Consider the following 25,752-nt stretch of genomic DNA (forward strand, 5'->3'; position numbering starts at 1 on the left):
TTTTTGGGAAATGAAGACAAAGTTTCATGTTTTTATTGTCTCTTTTTTAATGGTCAGGTTTTTACGCGGGATAAAGAAGGTTCATTTGCAAGAGGCTAAACAAAAACTGTGTGTCTCCTTTGCATACATGCCAACCTGTTGACATTGAACAGCGGTAGATGTTATCACAAAAAACACAATCCGTCTACAGAATATTAAAAAAAAACATGTGCGTGTTTAAAACTGCAAATGAGAAAATATTACCATAATGGAAATCAAATGTGACTGTTGGAGCGGTTTATTCACGCAATAAGATGTAGTCTTGTTTCAAAATAAAGCAGTCAAAGTCTAAAATACTAGTCTCAAGTCATGAAAGTAGATTTCTTTTTTTTTTAAATTTGTAGGCGTTTGAGGGGTGATAAGCGGTATTCTAAGACATTAAACAGTAGGGTTGGTGAATATGCCTTTGAGCTATATGTGGTTAGCTTTTGGATAACCGCTTTTAGGCTTACGATGTCATGGACACACAAAAATAGAACCCTAAACATTCTTTAATCAGCGGATCCATCCTATCGTCCAAAAGTGTTCCCGCCAAGTCATAACACAAGATTAACGATCTCGTCATTTCAGTAAACACTTCATTCAGGTTCCTTGCTCGTAAATGAGACGGCGTCCTCGATCCTGTCATCACGGGCAACATGCCACGCCTTCACCTCTTTTTTACAAAAACTCAGGTGGGTCCTCTGTTTATCTTAGCGGACGTGTTTTCCTGAATACAAATATGCCGCAATTGTTGTTGGACCCTCGAAAGGGTCTTTAAAAGTCCCTGGAACAACAACAACACCCCTGACTCAAATAATCAGGATTGTTGTCAAGCTTCTGCAGTACTCCGCTGATGACATTTGAATCAGGTGTCTTTGAGGAGGGAAAGATTTAACACGGACTGGAGTTTCTCACATCCTCACTCAAGGGAGTAATTTTGGCATGAACAGAGGGGACGTGTCCCCACCAATATCGAGCAATCATTGTTTTGTCCCCACCAAACGTATGTGATCAAGACCAAACCAATGCCCTTCCCTTCACTAAACAGTTGAACATGAGCTATCAAAAGGTAGTCAAATCTGGGGTAAGTGATATTACAATATCAAACCCTAAAGGAATTGTCTGCAGGGCACATTTTATTGAGTTTCTGTGATACTGGATTCAGACTCTAGCTGTATTATCAATAAGCACCGCTTGTCAAGAACCGGAACAGGAGGAGGACCCAGAAGCGTAACGTTTCTCACACAAGCTTTATTTTACGGGAATGGGGCAGTCATGCACATTGGTTGGTTTAATATCAGGTAATGGTGTAATTGTAATCCTGTGCAGTCCTTTGAGACATTTTTGTGATTAAGGGCTATATAAATAAATGTGACTTGACTTGACCTGACATTAAAACAAACGCCAGTGATTCGGCGATCGCTGGGCGGAAGAAGAAAGACAGCAGTCTGGCGTGGAACAACAGGAAGCCAGAGGCCAACGAGATCGATACCAGTTACACGAGCCGATACCGGACAGATGGTGTCAATTCCGGACAGAACGGGATTGACAGGATTGATAACAGATAAAGGAGACTGGAGACAGATAACAGACGACAAGATAGACGGGAACGATACCAGACACTGGAGACCGGAGACCGATATCAAAACAGGACGAATTAGACGGGATCGATACCGAACAGAGTCAAAACACACATCTTGCGCGTGCAGAGGTTCGTTGACGGACTCACAAAGGGTGAGTGAGTGCAGTGAGCTTAAATAGCAGGGAAGCCAATCAAATCAGTCAATGAGCCGCAGCTGGCGCCAAACGGGCGGGGCCAATTGGGCGCCATGGGCAACCGTGACACCGCTTTGTCAAGTAGTGTCCTATGGAGGACTGATCCTGCCTTATGTAGACGGAAATGAATAAATAAATTACTTCAAATATGCCACTTAAATAAATTACATAATACCTATAGACATGACATAAATGCAATGTGTTCATATATTTGCGTATTTTTTGTAATTTATTCATTTCGGTAATTATTTTTTATTTATTTTTTCATGTATTTTGTTGTGTATTGTACAAAATGCCATTCAAATTAGGGGACAGGGCAAACTGGCTGAGCTTTTCCCCTAATGGTTGATTGGTGTAATTGCGAATTCATCCATTAATGATCAAAAAAGCTTAGACAACTAGACTGCCTCATTATTTGAATAACATTTTTTGACAAAATACACAACAAAATACACAACAAAATAAATAACAAAACGAATGACAACATAAGGGCAGCACAGAGGCGGAGTGGTTAGCGCGTGTGCAGCACAGTTCTGAGGTCATGAGATCGAACCTACTGTGTGGAGTTTGCATGTTCTCCCAGTGCTTGCATGGGTTTCCTCTGGGCACTCCGGTTTCCTCCCACATTCCAAAAACATGCATGTTAATTTAATTGGCCGGTCCGAATTGTCCCTAGATGTGAATGAGCGAACGAATTGTCTGTCCCTGTGTGCCCTGCGATTGGCTGGCAACCAGTTCAGGGTGTCCCCTGCCCAATGCCTGAAGATAGCTAGGATGGGCTCCATCACCCCCACGACCCTACTGAGGACAAGTGTAGCAGATAATGGATGAATGACAAAATAAATGACAAAAAAATACCAAAATAAAGAAATGACAAAATAAAAAACAACATGCTTAAATAAATGAATTATTTACATTTGTGTTATATACTTGGGTATTACTTATAGTTATTACAGGTATCATATTTATTATTTACAGATGACTCAATTTACTTTTATGGCACATATTTGTAGGTCTGTATTATCACCCACCAGCAAAGTGATATCTGTTTGTTTATTTGTTTGTTTGTTTGTTTATCTGTGCTTCTGTCCACCCAAGAAAACGGGCAAGTACTTTAGATATGTCCACCAATTTTCACAGGCAGTATGGTAAGTTACCCTAGATGTGAAAAAATGCCTTAAAAAAGCTGACACAGCAATTTTGGTTTTGTCGACTCAGAAATTTTTCAGCAAAACAAGAGCAAGAGGGTGTCTGATCAGTTCTTTTTCAACTTAAAGTCTCCAGTTTTATTTTGTTTTCTCCTTGGATTCTTTGTATCTTAAGGTTAATCTTTTCCAAACAATATTTATGTAGACAATGACATATTTGAACTTTTTGTAACCCCATTTCAAGGTCTCCATCTGGTTTCAGTCTTACTCTTTGGGTTTTCCATTCTCATGTGCCTATGACCTTGCCAAAAAGGGGAATGCCACCCAAAAATGGTTATGCTTCTCAACGCCAATGTTGCTACCATTCTAGTTTAATTTAACATATATCTATGTATGGCAATAACAGTCCTTCAGAGTGTCCACACAAATGTTGGGCCCAGAGATGTTAATGCTAGCCCAAATTTCATATCCAAACTTAGTATCCTAAACCTTTCATGAGGGGGATTGATGCTTCCTATGAATGAAAGAAAGGTTTGTGAAAACAAAAATGACACACCAAAGCTTTCTCAACAGGCGTCGAGTATCGTTTGAAGAGACGTTGTTGCTAATCTATCAGCCGGTGTCCCGCATGGGCTGAAAAGCTGAAGATTGTCCTGCTGACAGCTGTCTGTGAAGGCAGCCGACCCTACAAAGCTTGTCCCGGCTTTCTGTCGACATTTCGGGTGTCTCACGCAGTCAAAACTCTCTCAACGATGAGGCTGGACCCTGGGAGACACCTCCCCCTGGTCCACCTTCATCCGCCTTGCAGACGTGACTTGGCTTATTTTGAAAAATTCCTGCCTCGGCTGTTTTCATAAGCGCTCATTGTGTTCTACTGCAGGTGCTTCTATTTTTTTTTTAAGACCTCACCCCCACCTCCCTTCTGTACCTCTGTCTTCTTCACTAACACAAACAGTCGAGCCCCGGCCTGGTATCGGACTTCCTATCTGGGTTTTGTGGGGCAGGCAGACGACTGTTTGGGCACACATGGTGTGTCACGGTTGGTCTGCGGCCGTCACTTGTCTCCATTCTAAGGAGCCATTTTGCTCGTAATCAGGCCGACCATTGAAGCGGCTACGGTTCACTTACAAAATTCTGGGATGGTGTGAGGGGGACGCAGACTGCCTGTAAACATTAATGCGGGCTGCTGGTGTTGACTATATTTTGGGTACGGTCAGACTTCCCAAGGAAAGGATTTTCCATAAACTCGTCATGGAAGATCCACTTTCGCATTCGGAGCGACCTGCTTCTCGCGTCCAGCAATCCCCGGATCGTGGGTGCAACCCTTTCCCTTTCTTTTAATAAATCTTGTGAGAAACGTAAGGCAAGTGGGTCCTGTCTCCATTCTGGTCCTGACAAATATACACTAAAAGCAAAAAACAAACCCTATAACATGTTCGAGTATTTGTTTAACAGATAAAAACAAAGTTAATTTATTTATTTGTGTAAAAAGGGCTTGTTTAAAAGGGACACAGTATGATATTTGACCAGTAGATGTCGCTTTATTGTGTAGTGGAACAAAAAACAAGTGCTATATAGCACAAGGAAGAATACAAACTACAGAGATTCAAAGTGACCAAACTGCACCTTTTTCTTTCTTATTTTATTTTCACAGTCTGTCACACGGTATTGGGGGTAACCGTAGCAGTAAGATGGAAAACAATCATGTCATTTCCCTCTCGGTGTGCCTCATGTTATGCAAAATAAATGCAAATACCTAACCTAGGAGTATTTTTTATGCATGTTTAGATGATAGTTCATATACTGTATTTGTATTTCTTATTCAAATCAATATTGTTTTTTTTAAGTTTGTTTAACACTGGAAGGGACTAAATTATACTCAATGTAATTTCCATTCTCATATAATATTTCATGCAAACATTGTAACTTCCTTCTGTCAATAACTCTTATTCTTCTATTTTCCTACAACACTTTCTTTAACAATACAGTGAAGGATAAAAGTGCAAGAGATAAAAGAAAGAAAAAAGTGCACGAAAAAAGTTTAACTTTTCAATACCCAAGAATACTTTGTTCCTAATGGACAGTTGTTGATCAAAAACTTAGAAAGAAAATAAAAAAAAAAATACAACTTGTTTACCAAAATAGAATCCATGCAAACATGTGAGCCAATAATTATTTAATTCAATTGACGACATATGTAACGACCCTCAATCATGCGCGACACAAGGGTTCACAGTCACTCGGTTTATTGCCTGCATTCAATAAACAATACAAACAAGTCAGGGCCTCTGTGCACGACTGCACACATCTAAAACATTAACCAAAATACAAAAACGGGACATCACTCAACATGACGCACACCATGGCGTGGTTGCATTGAAACATGTTGCATCCCAGTAATCATTGTTTCAAGCTGCATGACTTTACTTTTAACTAGTGATTTTTTATGCATCATTTAGCACAACTTATAAACATTCATATACAAAAATAGTTCGTGAAACCAGCTCCTATATTTACCGAAATATGAACTTTTACCCAAACTGATATTGGGCACAGCTTACCTTCAGCACAAGGTGATATTGCTGAAGGTACAGCAAGCGCAGAAGCCCATAAAGTGCCAAATGAAAAAGACAGTCGCACTCGCCCATGGTTTAACAAATGAATGCGGTACCAGAGTTTTAACAGTAATGCAACAAAAACACAGATTTTGTGAGAATTCAAAAAAACTCAAAACAATCAATTTCAACTCTGTTACACATAGTTGGTTTATATTTGCTTCTGCTAAACTAAAATGTATTCAGACAACAAAGCCAAATAAACACAATTCATAGGCCAAACAGTTTATACTTCCCTAATCCACAGGTAAAACTGTAGCGCGTGTGTTTCTCCCAGTGCTATATTTGCACCTTTATAGACAATGCCGATCATCATCGGGCTGTCTAAATAAAGATGAGGCTTATCTAACATATCTATTTAACTATGTCTCGATTAAGCAAGCCACTTAACTTTGATGCACCATTCTCAGCTGTTGCGTGCGGCAGCTGCCATTTGGTCACGTTATATAACAAATCGACATGTGTTTATGCAATATGTTCGAGTTGTTGCACACCGGCATCTTTGCGGGTTTTATGATAATAATAATAATAATAATAATAATAATAATAATAATAATAATAATAATAATAATACAATCTATTTCAAAGCGACTTTCAGGACACCGAAGGTCGTTGTACACAGAGTACCACACAAAAATAAAGCAAGAATAAAACAAGAATCAAACAAGCAAGCAATGAATAAAAACGCAGTAGAGTTAGAAGGGGGCATATGTGAGGCAGATTAACATGAAAAGACAAGTTCAAAGATGTAGGTTTTGAGTCCTAATTTTAGGGTGGACAGGGTGGCGAATTTCCGGAGGTCAGGCAGCAATGAGTTCCAGAGCCGGAGGGCAGAGCAGCTGCAAGCTCTGCTCCCCAAGGAGCTGACACGGGCAGCAGGTATAGTGAGATGTAGGGAGGAGGATTATCTGAGGGTGCAGGTGTGGCGGAGAGGTAGAGAGGCGCAAGGTTATGAATAGCCAAGTAGGTGTAGAGAAGGATTTTGTAGTTGATTCTATGGTTGATTGGGAGCCAGTGGAGTTGTTGAAAGACAGGGGTGATGTGATGGCGAGAGGGGATTGTGGTGATGATGCGTGCAACAGAGTTATAGACCAGCTAAGGATTGTGGAGGAACTTGAGGTAAACCGTAGAGAAGGGTATTGCAGTAATCGAGGCGTGAGGTGACAAGGCAATGGACGAGGAAGGCAGTGTTGTGGGGGGTAAGGGAAGGGGCGAAAACAGTTGATGGAGCGCAGGTGAAAGTAAGCTAACCGGGTGATGTTATTTATTTGAGATTAAAAGAGAGTGTACTGTCGAGGATGACTCTTGACCAGAGGGGAGGAGTTGTATGACAATTTAAGCAACTCGTTTTAATCCCTAATAAATGTAGAGAGTGGAGCACACAGGTTAGGATTCCTAGCTGCCATACATCAAATGTAGTGCAGCACAAACAGGATAAATAAAGCACAGATACACATTAAGGATAGTAAACAGCTGATGAAGAATACATTAGAAGAAAAAAGTCACAAAATATGGCAACCATATTTCTTCATTTTCATCGTCAGCTGTAGTATAACAAACAAGCTTCTCCACCCAAAAATCTTTTCCTAATGTAATCCCATTTGAAATAACTCAAAGAAGAGTTTTCTTTAAATCAGAACATCCTCCTAGCACAAACACACACAAAGACAAAATCTTGGAAATACTCTTGTTTTTAAAATAATGGTAAAATTAGCTAAGCTAACTATACCATGTTGGTCAACATAATTAATTTGAGGCTACATGCAGCTGTTGTATTTTGTATTTATGAAATGGCAAAGAAAAGAGAAAGGCCTAGTGCATTTTGCTGTCATTTAATTGGAAATAGGTGGATTTAGCGTCCTGCCTTTTGTTAGCTTGACTTGACTTGACAAGATCTGCTGTCAATTGTGTTGATACAAAATCAAGTCAAGTCAAGTCAACTCATGTTTATTTGTACAGCCCTTAATAACAAGGAGTCTCTAAGGGCTGCACAGACCACAGATTATTACAAACCACAAACTATTATTACACCATCACCTGATCTAAAACCTACATGAGGGCAAGGAAAAACTCAAAAACTTCAACATGAGGAAAATGAAGAAACCTTAGAGTTAGATTAGTGTTTTCCAACCCAATTTTAACCATGGCAAACTTTTTTCATCAAAAATCTTGAGGCGAAGTATTTAAAAAATATTTCCCAGTACCAGTTTCATGTTTTTTTTAAAGTTTAAATTATCATGTTTCCTAAATCGACAAAGTAAAGTTTTTGTAGTCACTGTGGCTAAGGAAGTAACAAAGGTTATTCATTTTGCTGTAATTTGGGATTTTTTTATATTTTCAACCTGTTTTTCAAGTATATTTTGATTTAGTTTTTTTTCCCTAGAATACTAGTGTCTCTCAGCACACTGGTTGAAAAACAGTGAGTTAGATGAAATTTCAAAAGGTTTTAGTTCAACTGTACCCTTAAAGTATACAATTAATATTTAGGTAAAATGTATCATGTAAGTGACACAAATAAATGTGTTTAGAGTAACCAGGGGAAGGTTTCAGTCTTTTGGCATCCAAGAAAATAACAGTAAAAGCACAAAAATAAAGAAGATAATGAACTTATGTTCAGGTCTACAAACAAATGCAAAAGGGTCAATAGTGAAAAGTACCCGGGTAAGATTTCACAGAACATAAAATAAATATCCATTTCAGCCGTTAAAAAAGGCGTTGAGTGAGCGGCCGACGTGCAGACGGGCCTGGGCTTCAAAGCGCTCGGCCATGCGTGAAGACGACTCATTCCTGTTGGATCAAAATGTGACTCAACACCTGCAGTGCGAGACGAGAGGCTGCAAAAGCTACTGACGAGATGTTCAAAAAGCTGGCGTGTCACTGTTGCACTCCCAGCTGGCACGGTTCGGCAGAAATTCAAACACCAGCGTGGTCAAGGTCATCTCTGAACGCTCCGTTTAACATGAGAAGTCGAATGGCGTACAGTAAGAAGCTATGAGTAACACAGCTCTATTAGAAAAGAGGAATTTAGACTTTTACGTACTATCCATGCTATCAACTTTCTGCTGAAGATTTTTTTCTTCAAATGTTTGGAAACAAATCTCATTGTCATGATTACTGAGCAGCATCACTTGTGCCTTCTCATCTGGCACCAGCCGCTACGGGCTACCTGATTGGTTCCCTGTCCCTTTTTAAGCCCAGTCCTGTCAATTTCCAGTTGTCGGTCCGTCAGCAAACCTCTGTTGTTACAAGGCAAGCATTTTGACGCTAACTCCCGCCTGTCCCGTTTTTCCACCCGTCCGTTCCTGATCTCCCCGTTTGTCTTCGGCTCTGACCTGTCTTTGATCCCGACCACGTTTGCTCTGCCGTCCTGGCTTACGACCCGTTTTTTGATCCCGACCACGTTTTGCTCTCCTGTCCCGGCTATTGACCTGTTTTTCCAACCTTGACACCGCCATCTCACACTACGGAAGATCCACTTCCGTAATTGGATCAAGTTCCGATTGTGTGAGTGGCTTGCTTCCCACGTCCAGCGAGCACGGGATCGCGGGCGCTGCCCTTCCTCTTTCTATCAAAAGTTTATGGTTTACGTTACGCAATAGGGTCCTGATTTCGTTCTGGTCATGACACTCATCTTAGTTTGGGGATTTTCTTTCAACAGCTACATAAATGTATATTTTACAGTGTCCAAACAACACACATGGACCTATTAGCAAAAGGCAGTTTCTGACAATATGCACTGAAGGAGGACCGATCTTTTCTTCCTCCGACTGTTTGAATCTACATCCAGGTCGCAAGATGAGATGGGTAAAAACATCCACTGGAGTGACCAAATTGAAGTTTTTATTACAATAAAACTAAAAACTAACTAAGAATATTCTGGGCCTATGAATACAGAACAATGTTGTAAGGGTTTCACAAGTGAGTTTTCAAAATGGCCGACAATCATTCATACACCAAAGAACACAGTGGAAAATTCCTTAGGCACCAGCTTTACACCGGTCCTTCACCTAGACTGCATTCTGCAGGTGATTTGACAGGACTTAAGTACTCCTCCCAACAGTAAATCAGAACACCACTTAGAACATTGTAGAGACTGCCTCACAACTAGATAAATGGATATGTAGTGGCACAGGAAGATAAAAAAATAAGTAAATAAGTGCATTTTTGTCAAGACCAGAACAGAAGGAGGACCCAGATGTGTAACGTTACTCACAAGTTTATTGAGATATAGAGGAAAATCAGCGCCAGCAACCCGGTGCCCGTTGGACGTGGGAAGCAAGCCGCTCACGGGATCGGAGCGTGTTCTGAATGCGGAAGTGGACCGGAGCTGGAGATCGTAGCGTGGTTAGACGGGTAAAATGGGTCAGAGTCAAAAAGTGGGTCGTTAGCCGGGATTGAAGATCAGAACGTGGTCGGGGCCAAAAAACGGGTTGTAGCCGGAGACAAACGGGGAAATCAGGAACAGATGAGTGGAAAACGGGTGACAAAACGGAGCCGACAGGGATCAGAGTCAAAAATGCTTGCCTTGTGTAAACAGAGGTTCACTGACAAAGGGTGAGTGAAAGCACTGAGCTTAAATAGTAGGGGAAACCAATCCGGTAACCAGCAGCAGCTGGCGCCAAACGAGCCGGCACAGGAGAGTGCAATGAGTAATCATGACACATTTTAACATATGGATAACCATGAGGGGCATGCATTATCATTAGATGATTAACTTATGTAAAATATTTTGTGATGGTTTAAAAGAGTGAAAATGATGTACCTGGGAAAATCACACAATTGTGACTACTGTATATGCAGTGACAAATTTCAACATTCTAGCCGTGCAAATTGGAAACCATACCATGGGGTGACAGAAAACAGTTTGCATTTCTTTAAAATGTCATTTTGGATGATGAAAGTGGAGTTACGCAAGGTGAAAAAATGAAGTGCAACATATAGGATGCTTGACGAGTGAGTTTTATGATCAAACAGATTTGGAGAAATGAAACTTCAAAAGGTTTTATTAAAATCAGCTATTAAAAAAGAGACAATGTCTGTGCAAGAGCTTTTTCTGTTTGTATTCATGTGTTTATTTATTTATTCATTTATAAACCTTTTCTGTAACCATTAGCCCGTTAATGTTTTTCTTTTGTATAGTCCCATCAGACCACAGTATTAAAATTCGAATAGTCTTTAGCATCACTGATTAAAAACTTAGTGAACACAGTTTACAACAAGATTGGACATGGTACTCCAGGATAAGCACCCATTTAAGACGTTTAAATAAAAAATAAAACCAACTTAAAAAGAGGGCGGCAGCGCAGTGGTCAGCGCATGCGCGGCAAAGTTTTGAGGTCATGGGATTAAATCCAGCTACCAACCTTCCTGTGCGAGGTTTGCATGTTCTCCCCACGCTTGCGTGGGTTTCCTCCCGGCACTCCGGTTTCTTACCACATTCCAAAAACATGCATGTCAGGTCAATTATCCCTAGGTGTGAATGAGCGAGTGAGTTGTCTGTCCCCGTGTGCCCTGCGACTGGCTGGAAACCAGTTCAGGGTGTCCCCTGCCCACTGCCAGAATATAGCTGGGATGGGCTCCAGCACCCCGCTACCCTACTGAGGATAATGGATGGATGGAAGTTAAAAAGAATGCAAGGATAAATACATGGTACTGCTTGGAGACTGGCCTAAGTGGTAAGTACATCATAACAACAGTAATCTGAAAAATATTGCAAAAAATATCCAAAGCAAGTCGATAGATATCATATGAACGGCCATTTTTTATATTCAGGCCAATATATATATATATTTATATATATATATATATATATATATATATATATATATATATATATATATATATATATATATATATATATATATATATATATATATATATATATATATATATATATATATATATATATATGGTGTGTGAGTGTGTGTGTGAATGGGTAAGTGTGAAGCACATTGTAAAGCGCTTTGGGAGGTCTTCGTTGACTTGAAAAGCGCTATATAAATGCAGACCATTTACCATACAATGTGTGTGCGTGTGCACGTGTGTGCCCTTACTCTTCCTGTACCGTATTGTTCATTTCAATTGAGTCGATTATTCGACTATAATCAACTTTACGACAGCTCTCTCTAGCGTCCATTCACTGTAAACAAATATTTTCTGTCCCGCCTTCACTTTGATTCTATTGGCTGAAGTAATGGCGCCGGCGAGAGCCCTCTCCTCACTTACCCATTGGCTTGGTAACACGTCAGTCAAAGCGACCTAGGAAGTAGTAAATCCCACACAGACACAACAAAAATGGAGGGCGATATTTCAGACTCGAATAGACCTCAAATGTACTTATTTGGTGAGCTTTATTGTTCTGCAAACCAAAACAAAAGTTTTGCATTTTCCCTGATGCATATAATATGGTTAGCTTAAGTAATATGTTAGTTTATCAGTTCTTCCCCCCACACTGAGAGTGCTCTTTTGTTAGCTAGCTGGGGGTGAAGGAATGGCACACAGACTAATGTCTTTCCTGCCTTTTTATCGACTCGCTGTGTAATTTATATTGCAGGCTGCACCCTTAAATCGGACAAGCGGGAATACAAATTGGACATCGATGACGATGAAACGGAGCAACAGCTGTCCCTCAAAGCGGTGAGGCATTCTGCCAAAACGAGGCCATATTCACTGGTGTCGAAAATTGAAATATAAAGATCGTATTTACACTTGCCAATGGATGGTTTGAATGACTTGACTGGATAGGAGTTTACATGTTTTTAGTCCCGTGATCATGGTTATTTGAAATGAAAAAATAATGGCTTGTGTGAGTGTTTGTTTGTGGCTTACTATTTGCGCAAAACAATTGTGCAATACATTGATATAATACATAAACATGTGCGCAAGGGAGTAGTAGAGTGATGCCAATGCCGATCCCTTTTCCATTTTGCAAGGATAACGTCATCAAAACAACCAAACCTTACCCCACAAAGGGGAATAAGAAAACAAATTAATGACATTTTAAATTCATAATTGTATTGCTTGTGACTCCTATAGCATGTAATACCCAAATAAACACTTGATATATTAATCTTAGATAAAATATGTATAGTACATGTTTTTTTTTTTAATTCATATAAATGAGCTACATTTCTAAGGTGATCATCTAAATTGTTCCATAAATGAATACCTTTCTTGGTGGCACAATGTCTTTTCAATGTTGTGAGAGAATATTGGACCTTAAAGTTATGGATTCCCCTGAGATGATGATTGTCTGCTCTGTGGAGAAACAACTCTTGCCTATTTGTTGGGAGTTGGTGCTTACTTGCCCTGTATACTAAAACAGGGATTTACATTTAACTATATCTTTATTTTTAAAACGTTGGATTTTGTAAATAGTTTCTTTGTATTTCTTTTTAACCCGGGGTTATGCACAATCCTAATAGCTTTCTTCTGTTCTCCAAAAAGCATTTCTATATTATTTTTATATGTATTTCCCCAAATCTCTGTACACTAACTTTTGCTTCGATTATAACCATGGGTGACTAACATTCTTATATTTTTTATTTAAGATCATATAATTCAACTTGCCTGTTTACAATGTTTATGGACATTGATTTCAGTATTCTTTTAACTTCATTACGCTAAAGAAAGGGGTCACCAACGTGGTGCCCACGGGCCCAAGGTTGCCTTCCTGACAACAACTGAGTAGCCCGCGGACCAGTTCTGGAAAAAGCTCAGCAATGATGGGCTTTCGTAAGTTTTATGGAAATTTAATTCCTAATTGGCATGAGCAATCATTAGCATGCCCAGTGTCTTTAATTACTTCCAACATTATTCTAAAAATGTGTCTAAAATTAATATATGTAAATAACTCAATGCCCTTATACAAGGCAGCTTTTTTAAGTGGTTGACTGAGCTATTTTAAGCCTACTTATAACATAGTCATGACATTTTTGTTATTTTAGTAACTCATATCAAGCTGGTAGTTCCCAGCTTCAAAAATGTTGCTAACTCCTGCACTAAAGCATTTTTCAGGAGTCAACTATTTTTCAGCTTTCAGCATACCTTTACAATTTCTACAAAAACTGCATTCGTGGAGTAAGGGGGATACTTATTGTCCTTTTATTCATCAAATGTGTGCTCTGTCTATTATCGTTGAATTCTGCAGATGTCAATTTTATCTTTGAGTTGGAAGGGATATTCACTCGAGTAAAGCTAAGACCCAGTTTGAAAAGTCAACGTTGGACTAAAACTAGCATATATTCATATTGCATTTCACAAGTATTGTGCTCCATTCTGTTCCCTGATGCTATTTCAGGCTTGCCTGGGAACAGAGGCAGAAGACAAGTTCCACATGGTGGAAGTGGAGGCCCTCACTTATGATGGGAAGGCCACCAAAGTCCCCTTAGTGGTGTTGAAGCCATCCGTCTTGCCCGCTGTGGGTTTAAAAACATTTCTGCTCGATTTTGCTTGTGTGTTCCTGCACTACATCATACAAATTATCTCTATGCTTTCTCAAATTCCCAGATGGGTTTAGGTGGATTTGAGATCACGCCACCCGTAACACTACGTCTCCTGTCTGGTTCCGGACCGGTTCACATTAGCGGACAGCATTTTATCAGTGAGTAATTTCTTATTCTTTGCTTTGTGAGGCATTCCAAAATAAAGACAAAGAGATGAAAGTCAATAACTATTTGTTTTGTAGTTTTGCTCGTAATAAAGTTCGTGGCATTTTTAGGACAATGCAGCACTCTATGTCTATGTCTTTTCTTGTTAGAAAAAACAAAAACGTTTAGATTTTCCGAGTGTTGCGTTCTTAGGCGTACACTCTTTTTCATAAGAGTGACCCCTCCAAACTTACTTGGGGTAGTAATATAAATTCAAAGTATGTGGATGTTATTCTGAGTGAAAGCTTACTTGCGGTTTTATTTTTAAGGTGTAAAGGAATCCGATAATGAAGAGGAAGAACACAACACCTCACCGGTTAAGCGTCCTGCTGGTCTAATGGCAGGAAGAGTTTTCCAGGTAGTTCTTTTAATTCTTAATTTAAAATATGTGTGATATCATCTTGTTATAGTTCATGTTACCATACAAATTAAGATATACAAATTATTTTACTTTAAAGAGTGTCGTTTTCTGGGCAAATTAGGAATGGAAAAATCACTCTTCGACATGTGTAATAACACATGGACTGGAGGAGGAAATTAGGCTGAAAATGGGTTTAATAATCACTAAGCCTACATTGCATAAATAGTTTATGGAAACACAGCACACCTGTCTTATTTTAGGTTTAAGTGTTTTTAATAACGTATCGGTTTTTTTTGTTTTTGTTTTTTTTAACAATTTATTTATTTATTTGAATTGGATAAGAATTGTCATATTCATATTTAGTATATTAGGGCTGCAATTCCGAATCGGTAAAACCGATTATTCAAAGTATTGGCAACGAACATGCTCATCAATGCATTGTGTCGCATATCAATACCTTGTGTCACGCGATTTATATGTCATTCTGCACGTCGCGGAGCCAGTGACGTCTAATGCAGCGAGCATCAGAGGTAAGATCGGGCCTAAAAAATTCAGCCCGACCCTACCCAAGTTGCGGGTACATACAGTTGTGGTCAAAAGTTTACATACACTTGTGAAGAACATAATCTCATAGCTCTCTTGAGTTTCCATTCATTTTTACAAGATTTTTCTCCTATATTGATTGGAACAGATAGATCTTTGTCAGAAAAACATTCATGAGTTTCGGTTCTTTTATGACTTTATTAGGGGTTAACAGAAACAGTGATCAAATCTGCTGGTTCAAAAATATACATGCAGCAACAGGAATTAGCAATTTTGGTGACTTAAAAAGTTGTGTCAGTGAAATGAGCTTCATAACGTGGCCTTAACTTCTTGTGAGTGACTATGAGTGACAACAGCTTGTGACTTTTCTGAGGCCATTTAAATAGGGCTCATTGGATGCAAACGGCAACAAATGCTACAATGGAAAATTCAAAGGAGCTCTGCATGGATCTGTAAAAACGAATCATTGACTTGGACAAGTCAGTAAAGACACTTGGAGCCATTGCAAAGCAGCTTTAGGTCCCAAGAGCAACAGTACAAACAATTGTTTGTAAGTATGAAGTGCATGGCACTGTTTTGTCACTGCCACGATCAGGAAGAAAACGCAAGCTATCACCTGCTGCTGAGAGAAAACTGGTCAGGAGGGTGAAGATTCAACCGAGAATCCCCGAAAGCAGACCTGCCAAGAATTACAAGCTGTTGGAACAGAGGTGTCAGTGTCCAAGGTCAAGCGTGTTTTTTATATCAATGGACTAAGAGGCTGCCGTGCAAGAAGGAAGCCCTTGCTCCAAATGTGGCACCTCAAGGTTCGACTGAAGTTTGCTGCTGATCACATGGAAAAAAGATAAGCCCTTCTGGAGAAAAGTTCTGTGGTCAGGCGAAACAAAAATCAAGCTATTTGGCCACAATGCTCAGCAATATGTTTGGAGGAGAAAAGGTTAGGCCTTTAACACTAAGTAGGATAATAGGATAATGAAGGTGGTGGATTACCTTCAAATTCTTCAAGATAACCTAAAGTTATCAGCCCGAAGATTTGGTCTTGGGCACAGTTGGGTTTTCCAACAGGACAAAGACTCCAAACACACATCAAAAGTGGTAATTGATTGGCCAAATCAGGCTATGAATAAGGTTTTAGAATGGCATCTCAAAGTCCTGACTTAAACCCCATTGAGAACTTGTGAAGATGCTGAAGAAACAAGTCCATGCCAGAAAGTCATCAAATTCAACAGAACTGCATCAATTCTGTCAAGAGCAGTGGTCAAATATTCAACCAGAAGCTTGCCAGAAGCTTGTGGATGGATACCAAAAGCGCCTAATTGTAGTCAAGATGGCCAGGGGACATGTTACCAAATATTAGCGCTGCTTTATGTATATTTTTGACCCAGCAAATTTGATCACTTTTTTCTGTTCACCCATAATAAACTCATAACAGAACCAAACCTCGTGAATGTTTTGCGACAAAAATCTATCTGTTCCAATCACACTATCAGAAAAAAGTCAGAGTTGTCGAAATAATTGGAAACTCGACAGCCATGACATTATTTTCTTCACAAGTGTATGCAAACTTTTGACCACAACTGTGAATCCGAACCCGCCCGAACTCAACAGATTAACTTGATTTGATAAACGAGCCTGAAAAAAACCCGGAGCTTTAATTTGCCGCCAAAAAATAAACGCAAAGCTTTACTCCGGCTGTGTGTACTCCAGCGCCAAAGTGAGCGTTTCAGCTGAATTACACAGCTTGGGGTTTACTTGGGGCAGAGTCCCTCTGATCGAGTGTGCACTGCGAGTTCAGCGCCTAAATGAACGGCACGGCATCTCGAGCGACAATCAGCAAACGAAAGTAAACTTGAACAAAATGACAACGAAAAGAAAATATAATTCTGCCGATTACTAGCTGAAAATAGTGAAATATTTGGCCAAAAGCAGAAGGAAAGTTTATAAAGCTTATAAGCTATTGGCAAGAAGCAGAAACGAAATCTGACTTGAGGGAGGTGGAATCCGCGCGTCTTTTACTCCAATACAGAGGAGGTAATTTTCTCTGAATATAGTGATTCTGAGTTAAACTGATAGTTTGGTAACCATTTTCTTTATCCAGATAATTATATAAGCAAAAGTAAGTGCATGCTGTGTAGATCCTCCACGAAGGGCGAGAGAGAAGCCTGATCGGCCCTAATTAATGATTGGCATTTAAAGCCCGAACCCGGCCCAAATCTCGGGCCCGGGCCCAAGATCCTACCGCTAAAGAGCATATTAGAGCGAGGTGGAGTGCGAACTAATGGGTTATTTTCAAAGGCTACAGTAAATTCAACCCTTGAAACATGACAAACACGGAGAAAACAGTTAGACCAAAGTCCTCAAAAGTGTGGGAGAACTCCATACTGCTCAAAACCCAAACCTGCAAGCTTTGCAAAAGTGATACAGCATGGCACGGGAGCAACAAGATGATGAGGCAGCATTTATAACGTAAACACGTAGTTATTAAGATAATCATCAGTTACAGCCGTAAAGTATATGAAAATGTGCCATAACTAAATCAATTTGTTTTGTTTTTTGTTTTGTTTTTTCAGAAAAAGCTCAAAATGGACTCTGATGAAGACAGTGATGAAGATGATGATGATGATGATGAGTATGTTTTTTCACTCCGGTCATAATCATTTCACTCTCAAACTTATGCCAATTTATGTTTATTTGTATAGCCCTTAATCATAAGGAGTCTCAAAGGGTTTCACAGGCTACAGACTATTATTAAATATTAAGTATGAAATAGGTATTATATAGTTATATTTTATATATATTTTTTTGTAGTGATGATGAAGACAGTGATGAAAAAGTCACACCTCAAAAGACCCCAAAAAAGGTAAGCTTGCTTTTAATCTTGATTTTCAAATGTATGTTTTTATAAAAAAAATCTAATTGAAAAGAAATTATTTGTTATTCGAGAAATATATATCTAAATCAATATTTAGATATGATTATTTTAGAACACGTCTACCGTTATTCACAATATGTATGACAAGGTGCACTTCCCAGTTGGACTGCTATTCCTTAAGTGTCCACTCGGTGTCAGCATAAGCAGAAACTTGTGCACAAATGAGGTTCTATGTTTGCAGCTTCATTGAAATATACCCCAACAGACTGTATGCTTCCTACGGCATCATATCATTTGCCTCCATCCCCCGCCTACAACTCCTGCACCCACTGACCGGCCATAGTTTCCTTCCCCCCTTCAACAACTAAAAAACATGGAAGTTTTTCATCCTGGTGTTCACTCTTGCGCCCACCTGTTTTCGCTGAGTAAAACACAGGGTTGCGGTGTTGTAATGATTGGATTTCTCCTCTGTAATCTAAGGGAATTGTCACTGTCTAACCAGCAGGACGGCACTATTTCATCACTGCTCTCACACCCCTGTGCATTTTTTAAAAATACAGATGCAGTATTTGCAGTAAGTGCCGATTGATCAATATCAGAAAAATGCAGTGGTGTTAAATTGCTCAATCGTGCACCTCGTTTTTCTATTATGTCACCTGTGTACAGCGTTTCCTACACTCTCTCAGTTAAAAGTCTTCGTTTGCTCACAGGCTTAAATATCTTTGGCTTCGGTCGTCCTACTGTACATACAAACACCCCCTGCCCCCCCAAAAAGTATTCCCTCGATTTTTGCGGTTAGTTCGAGGGAAAACCACTTATATTAAGTACATTTCTGTGAAGTAGGAACCATTTACTATTGCGTCACACAAGGAACCTGTTTACTCGTGCTTGTTACTGCGCACACGCAGTTTCCATTGTCTGCAATGTTTTTATATTGCAAAGCAAATGTGGGAATTGTAGTACAGAGACCGTTTTAACTCTTGCCCACATGGTAAATTGGGACAGTCCATAAGTCATGTATGCAACAGATGTATCCATCTATATTGAGATTTAAAGAAGTATCAGGGTTCCCGCAGATCCTTGAAAACTCTTTAAAGGCATTGAATTCATTATTCTACAAATAATGCCTTAATTGGCATAAAAATGTCTTAAATCAAATTTTCAAAAGTCCTAAAAAGGTGAACACATAAGATTAGTATTTGTTTGAACCAAAAGAAATCTAGCAATTGCCTTTTTTATAAAATTTTCCAATATACTTATGTGGCAACATGCAACAACTATCAAAACGGTGATGTGGTTTCAGTCAGGCTTTTCAGAGCAGATGCATGTCTTTGTTCTACTCTTAATACACATAGCAAATCTGGACAGAGACATTCATTTTGGACCACGGCAAATAGAAAATTTAGGTAGTCGCTGTCCAACCAACATTTTTTTGCCATGGCTTAAAGCTGTGCCAGGTAATGTGAACAAGGCACAATGTATTGTGATCAAGAAACATTTGATGATGTTTTTTTGTTTAATTGTGTGTTTTTTTGTCGACTTGGTCTTAAATTTGATTTCAAAAGGCTTAAAAAGTCTTCAATTTAACTTGCCATAAGTTGCAGGAACCCTGCTTTCAGAGCAGGCGGATGTCTCAGTTCTACCCACAATATATAGAGCAACATTGGGCAGAGACATTTACTTTGGGCCATGGGACAGTGTAAATTTAATGAAGTTACTGTCCTACGAGATTTTTTCACCATGGGTTAAAACTGTAACACGTAATGTGTACGAGGAACGCTGTATTATGTGCTAGAAATTATATATATATATATATATACACATATATTTATATTTATTTATTTTTTGTTTTTTTGTCGACTTGGTCTTAAACATGATTTCAAAAGCCATTAAAGAAGTCTTATAAGTTTTGAATTTATCTTGAATTTATCTTCCCTTGAGCTGTTAGAACCGTGATATTGTCTGTCTGGCAAGCCACATTAAGCAGACCTTGTAAATAGTCGAGACGCAGCACACTCTTGGAGCGGGAGCACACAAGCACGGCTCTTTGTTGATAAATGTGTTAAAGTCTATCTTCTTAATTACGTTGTTTTGCCCTTTTCATGGGAATGTTCAATAACGGCACATATAAAGGGTTGTTTTCCTGTTACTAGTCATGTTAGCGTGACTTTTGGATCGCTCCAAACATCACCCAAGAAACAGAAGGCAGTACTTTGATTGGTCTGAGTGTAGTGGGGCTCTTAAAGTGATGCTGACATTCTGTGATTCACGCAAAAATCTGCAAAACTGTAATGAATTAAAAAAATAAAAACACAATGCATCGAGGAGCGTGAAAGTGGAACCGCTATATGGCAAGGGAACACTGTATTTGACATTGATTCTGTTTGAGCCTTTGCACCTGGCTCTTTACTTAACAAGTTTTGTGTGTATCCACAATCACTTTTATGTACATGCGTGTGCATTAGCTTAATTTGGGCTCTCAGTTTCTCCCCGTTTTGGCAAAAACACGCGGTCCGGGGCAGAATCGTGCCAGGGCGGGAGATCAAAGCAAAGCAGATGTGCATACCTGTGACGTGAGCGCCATTCCTCGCCTTGAGGTCAGATGACAGCTGAGTGTGTCTGTCACCTGTTAGGTACTTATGTGTCTTTTATTTCCGCGTGCCTCGTGCCCACTTTTTCACATTTGTCATCTCAAAGATTACAGCCTTAGATGGAGGCGATTAAGGAATGAAGCCGAAATCTTTCTTCATTGGTGTAATTGTATTGAGACATTATCAGGGTTCCTGCAGATCCTTAAAAAGTCTAAAAGGCATTCATTTCATTATTATAAAAGTAAGGCCTTAATCGGCATTATAATGTCTTGAATCTAAATATCGAAAGTCTAAAAAATGTGAACAATTAATACAATTTATATTTGTTTAAACTAAAAAGATTTTGCAAGATTTATGAGTTTTCTTTTTCAATTTTTCGCCGATTTAGTTTCGTGGTAACATCGCATGATCTTAAGGTTGATGTGGTTTCAGTCGGGCCTTTCAGAGCAGACGTTTGTCTTAGGTCTACCCACAATACAGGTAGCAGATTCAGACAGAAACGTTTTACTTTGGACCTTGGGAAAGTGTATATTTTAGTTGAAGTGTCTGTCTGACAAACGTTTTTAGCCATAGCTTGTTTCAGTTGTCTTTGGTCTTAAATTTGATTTCAAAAGGCATTAAAAGTCTTAAAAAGTATGGAATTTAACTTGTCTTGTCTGTATTATGATCAATCAGCTTATCTTTCTATATAAATGTGTGTTTCTAAAGCTGCATTATTGTGTTTAAAATTTGAAACAGAGTATGACTTCTGATTTCTTTTTCCAGGTATGCCATTGTAACAGAATCAAAATGTAAATTTGACACTTTTTTTCACCCCTATATGGTATTGGGGTGTATAACGGAATTTTGTAATATACATTCTTTAAGATTGTGTACAAAATCTGGGTTGTATTTTGATAAGTAAGCATTTTATTTTTCCCCATTGTTGACATTTCTTAAGATGGTGAAACCCAATTTTGAAGTCAATTAGAAAAATACATCTGGGACATAAGGGCATGAGTTCTTTCTGTATGGGCCTAAATTTAGGCTGGGTAAAAATTTAGGCCGTCTCAAAAACTTTTTTTATCAATCAGTCCAGACAATTCAGATTTTAGTTGATTCAAAACGATAAAACTCCACCCACATTTATTTGAAAAAAAATAATATTGATTAAAAATCATCCTGTGCATCAAGTTTATTCAAGCAGAAGGATATTGAATAATTAACACTTAACACTCATAGCCTTTGCAAAAAAATATCTACTTATAGCTTGTGACTTAAGTTATTTAAATGTCACAATTATTGATTTTCTTCTTAATAGGCGAATTGATCGAGTTAATTTTACAGGCTTCCTCTGACTTGGCTAGCATCTCCGGTGCAGCACTAACCCTTTGCAGCTAGCATTGCTAACAAAACTGCTTGCATTATCGGCTAACATCGCCTTTGTTCTGTCATTTTACTCATTGTCTTAAAAGAGTAGAGGATGAAAATTGTTTACTTACTTACTTATTGCTCCAGCGAAGGTCGGGGGGTCCCGTCCCTGTGCGTTGAGCCGACCAGATGAACCAGGTTTTTCCAATGCTGGCGGTCTTGTGCCAGCTGTTCTGCATCCTCTACGGCAACTCCGTGTTGTTGGAGGTCGCCCGCAACGACGTCGAGCCATCGAGTGCGGGGTTTCCCTCGTGGTCGTCTCCAGCCTGCGGCCTTTGGGTCAAACTGGAGAATGGCTCGTGTCGGATGGTCTGGTGGTAGACGAAGGACATGGCCAAACCAGCGGGTGCGGCGTTGTGCGACCAAGGAAGATGCTTGGGGCTGGCACGTGCGGGCTCTGAGCTCTTTATTGGAGACTCGCTGGGGCCACCTGATGTTCTCGATGGTTCTGAGAGCCCTGCTATCAAAACCATCGATTCTTGTGGCCAGGGTGTCGTTCAGGGGCCATGTTTCTGAGCCATAAAGCAGGATAGGGAGTACGGCGAGGTTGTAAATGCGGAGCTTCGTCTTGCGTGCGATGGTCTGGTGCCGCCAGAGTGGTTTCCAGAGAGACTGCAGAGCAGATGCTGCCAGGGCTCTTCTGCGGAGAATCTCTGGTTTTAGGTCCCCATTGTCTGTCACCATGGACCCCAGATATACAAAGCTCTTGACAGGCTCTACGATGTCGCTACCAATTTGGATGGGAGGTGGATCTGGTCCATCACCGACATACATGAACTTGGTTTTCGTCCAACTCACTTGCAGGCCAAGCCGCGCTGCCTCTTCGCTGTAAATGCCCAGAGCGTCTCTCAGCTGGCTGTAGGAAGTGCTGAGAATGATGGTGTCGTCAGCATACTCCAGGTCAGTCAGGTGGTAGTTGCCGAAAGATGGGTCTGGCCTTGATGCGGCGAGGGGGCTTGCGTGTTCCAGTGACCCTGGAGAGCGATACCGTCGGGAGCTTGCTCCTGGTAGGGTCACCCATGGCGGGCCGGTCTCCGGGGTAGGTTCCAGACAAACAAAGACCCCAGCGTGTCGGTACGCTGTGAGGTGGCAGCCCCACCAACCGACTATCCTGCGGAGGGCTAACAACTCACCCAGGAGAAACACACTTTGTTACGAAACTGAAAATTGTTTGGGGATTTTTTTTTGTTATATTAGGCCAAAATTGTTCAGTTCTAGTTAGGCTATAACCTTTTTAGGCTATAGTGCACCTCGTGCAGTACAGACCGTGCAATGTTTTCTCGTCAATATTAAAACATGACAGGTCTCTTGTCACGACTAAGGCGTTTTCTGCGGTTCTCATCTCTTCATGTCCTGAACGTCTCGTAAATGCCATGAGTTGATGTTTCGCTTCAGGAAACGACACGCATAATGGTCTTGTAGTCGTTATGTCAACACGGGCAATTACACTCGCAAGCCGCTCCAAGGCGAGGAAATGAAGGCTAGGCATTGAGGAAAATATAGGTTAGTAGATAACGGTGTTGGGGGAATTTATATCATTTGAAGCATTAAACGAAAGTCCTCCAAGAGGTTATGGAGTCAGAGCTTTCTTCTTATTCGTGTTGTCTCTCCACTTTTTTGAATGATCAAGTTGAACTATGACCTACTTTGTGCAGTTTGTGAATAAATGTACAAATCTGTTTAAGATGTATTGAACTGTCATCCTAATTTCTAAATGGTTTGCGTCAATGCCACAGGGTCCAGAAATATCAAAGAAGGCTACCAAAGGACATATGAAACAAAATGGCCAGGCGCAGAAAGGATCAAGGGTTAAACCACAAACGAAGGTAAATACAAATTGTTGCTTCCCCACAGACATGTTGATATTACATGTAAACTGATGGCTGCAGCTGCCTTTCAACAATTATAATTACCTCCAAAACAAGTGGAGGAAAAATTGCTTTCTTTGTTGCAATGGAATGTGATAAGTGCATTCTAATTTTTTTCTACCTGATAGTACATTTGTATGGCGGAATGTCTTGGGCGGCTGCTTCTCAAAGCCCAAATCTTGAACTCTGCCTCTTTCTTAAGCAAACACACCTGACCTCTAAAATGGTTTTCCTGGGGCAAGGTTTAAACCCGTGACCCCGTGTCCCGACCCCCCCCCTCTCTGTCTTGGGTCGCGGCCACCTTTTGATGCCCCCCATCAGCCCGCTCGGCAACATGCATCACCGAGGGAATACAAATCCAAACGTTTCGCATAGCATTTGATCAAATGGTTTTGACAGGAACAAAGATAAGGGCGCTTTGCCACAAAGGCAATACGGCCATACCAATTGCTGCTTATCTGACCCCTGGAAAGGTTGTGATTTGTGGGAAAATGTTAAGAACATAAGTCTCAAGGTGAGGGAAATAGGACTTTTACACCAGAACTGCTGTTACTGTTATTTGATACGTATATAATCCAAACATTACACTCATTCAAAAACCTGTTGAAGTGAATGAGAAAAGGCCAATGGATGATATCATAGAAAACACTTGTTTTCTATTTTGCTGCAATCGTAGCAATGAATAAATCGTACCAATAAATTAACATTTAAAAATTCATATATGGTTGCGCCAGGCAAGAAATGTTCTGAACCAAAATGCCTTTTTTGTACATGACATCATCACTGGAATAGTCAGAAAAGCAAACAAACAATTCCCTAGGAATGGAATTCCAGGGATGCCGTCCTCTAAAGAAACGGTTTTAAATTCTCATCTCTATGCTGGCTTTTTCAGGCCTGTACAGGACTGCTTTTTGCTTGCGTGGGATTTTACCAAAGGCAGTTTCAAGAACCTTTGCCTGGGTAGTTAAGGTCACTTGGATTTTCTTCTGCAATTTAATTTGTGAACTGTGAATTATTGTTTTGTAAAAATACTTCAAATGAGCAAATGATCTGCCTTAACGATTTGAAGTATTTGCTCATTTTTTCTCACTTGAATAGAAAATTGGAATATAGTTACTTAAGAGGAATTACATGTACCCTCAAGGTTAGTGGTAATTTTGGTGCAAAATCTTAAATAATAAATCCTAAAGAAAAGCTGCACAGTTTATAGGATCTAATGGGATGGTAAATTATTCCAAATTTGACCGATGCAGTATATTGAAAGTTAGCACGGAACATGGAAAACATGTTTTTGGACTACGGACACTAAAAAAGTAAAACTAAAGAATAAAAGGAAAAGAAAATGAAAAAAAGCCAAAGAAGAAGAAAAATTAAAAGAAAACAAAAAAGGAAATAAGACAAAAAGTGAAATTCAAGAAAAAAGGCAAAGAAAAATGAAAACAATAAAAAGGAGAAAATGAAAAACTCAAGGAACTAAACATCACTTGAAACGATGCAGAGTCCAAATAAGAACGTAATACATGGACACATTACAAAAGTCAATTAATGATATCAAAAAGTATAAAATAATTAAACTCAAATTTAATGTGACTAAGTAAGTTAAGGAATTAAAAATGACTGAAGGTTATAATTAAAGAACTCATGCAATCACAATTACCCGTGTATATGTTGCAAATTAATATAAAACAAACCATAAAAGAGTACAATATGAATATTTGAATAATTATTTTTCTTATTTTACTAAAAAACTAATTTACAGTTTCAACTTGTTTTTCTAATAGGGTCATTTGTTGTGTGTGTGTTTTTTTTTGTTGTTTTTTTTTTAAATTAGGAAAGGACCCTTGGAATGTAAGAAAATAATACTTATAATAAGCAAAATTAATGGGAAACTGTGTTGAG

General features: G+C 39.4%; 1 protein-coding gene across 4 annotated transcripts in view; it reads left to right on the forward strand.

Moving 5' to 3' along the window:
• The first annotated feature begins 11,792 nt into the window (after window positions 1–11,792).
• Window positions 11,793–25,752, forward strand: part of npm1b (nucleophosmin 1b) — a 37,237-nt gene continuing 23,277 nt past the window's right edge. For 3 of the 4 annotated variants that reach the window (XM_088344846.1, XM_088344844.1, XM_088344847.1), the window contains exons 1-8: window positions 11,793–11,903; window positions 12,114–12,196; window positions 13,860–13,979; window positions 14,069–14,162; window positions 14,478–14,566; window positions 17,683–17,741; window positions 17,921–17,972; window positions 23,722–23,811. In XM_088344846.1, coding sequence (XP_088200972.1) covers window positions 11,855–11,903; window positions 12,114–12,196; window positions 13,860–13,979; window positions 14,069–14,162; window positions 14,478–14,566; window positions 17,683–17,741; window positions 17,921–17,972; window positions 23,722–23,811 — 636 coding nt within the window. In that variant the 5' untranslated portion in view covers window positions 11,793–11,854. The remainder of the gene's footprint in view (window positions 11,904–12,113; window positions 12,197–13,859; window positions 13,980–14,068; window positions 14,163–14,477; window positions 14,567–17,682; window positions 17,742–17,920; window positions 17,973–23,721; window positions 23,812–25,752) is intronic. The other variant, XM_088344845.1, reaches the window with a different exon arrangement.

This window comes from Urocampus carinirostris, chromosome 9 (genome assembly GCF_059441175.1).
Source record: "Urocampus carinirostris isolate Australia breed hairy pipefish chromosome 9, RoL_Ucar_1.0, whole genome shotgun sequence".
In the NCBI taxonomy this organism is placed as follows: Eukaryota; Metazoa; Chordata; class Actinopteri; order Syngnathiformes; family Syngnathidae; genus Urocampus; species Urocampus carinirostris.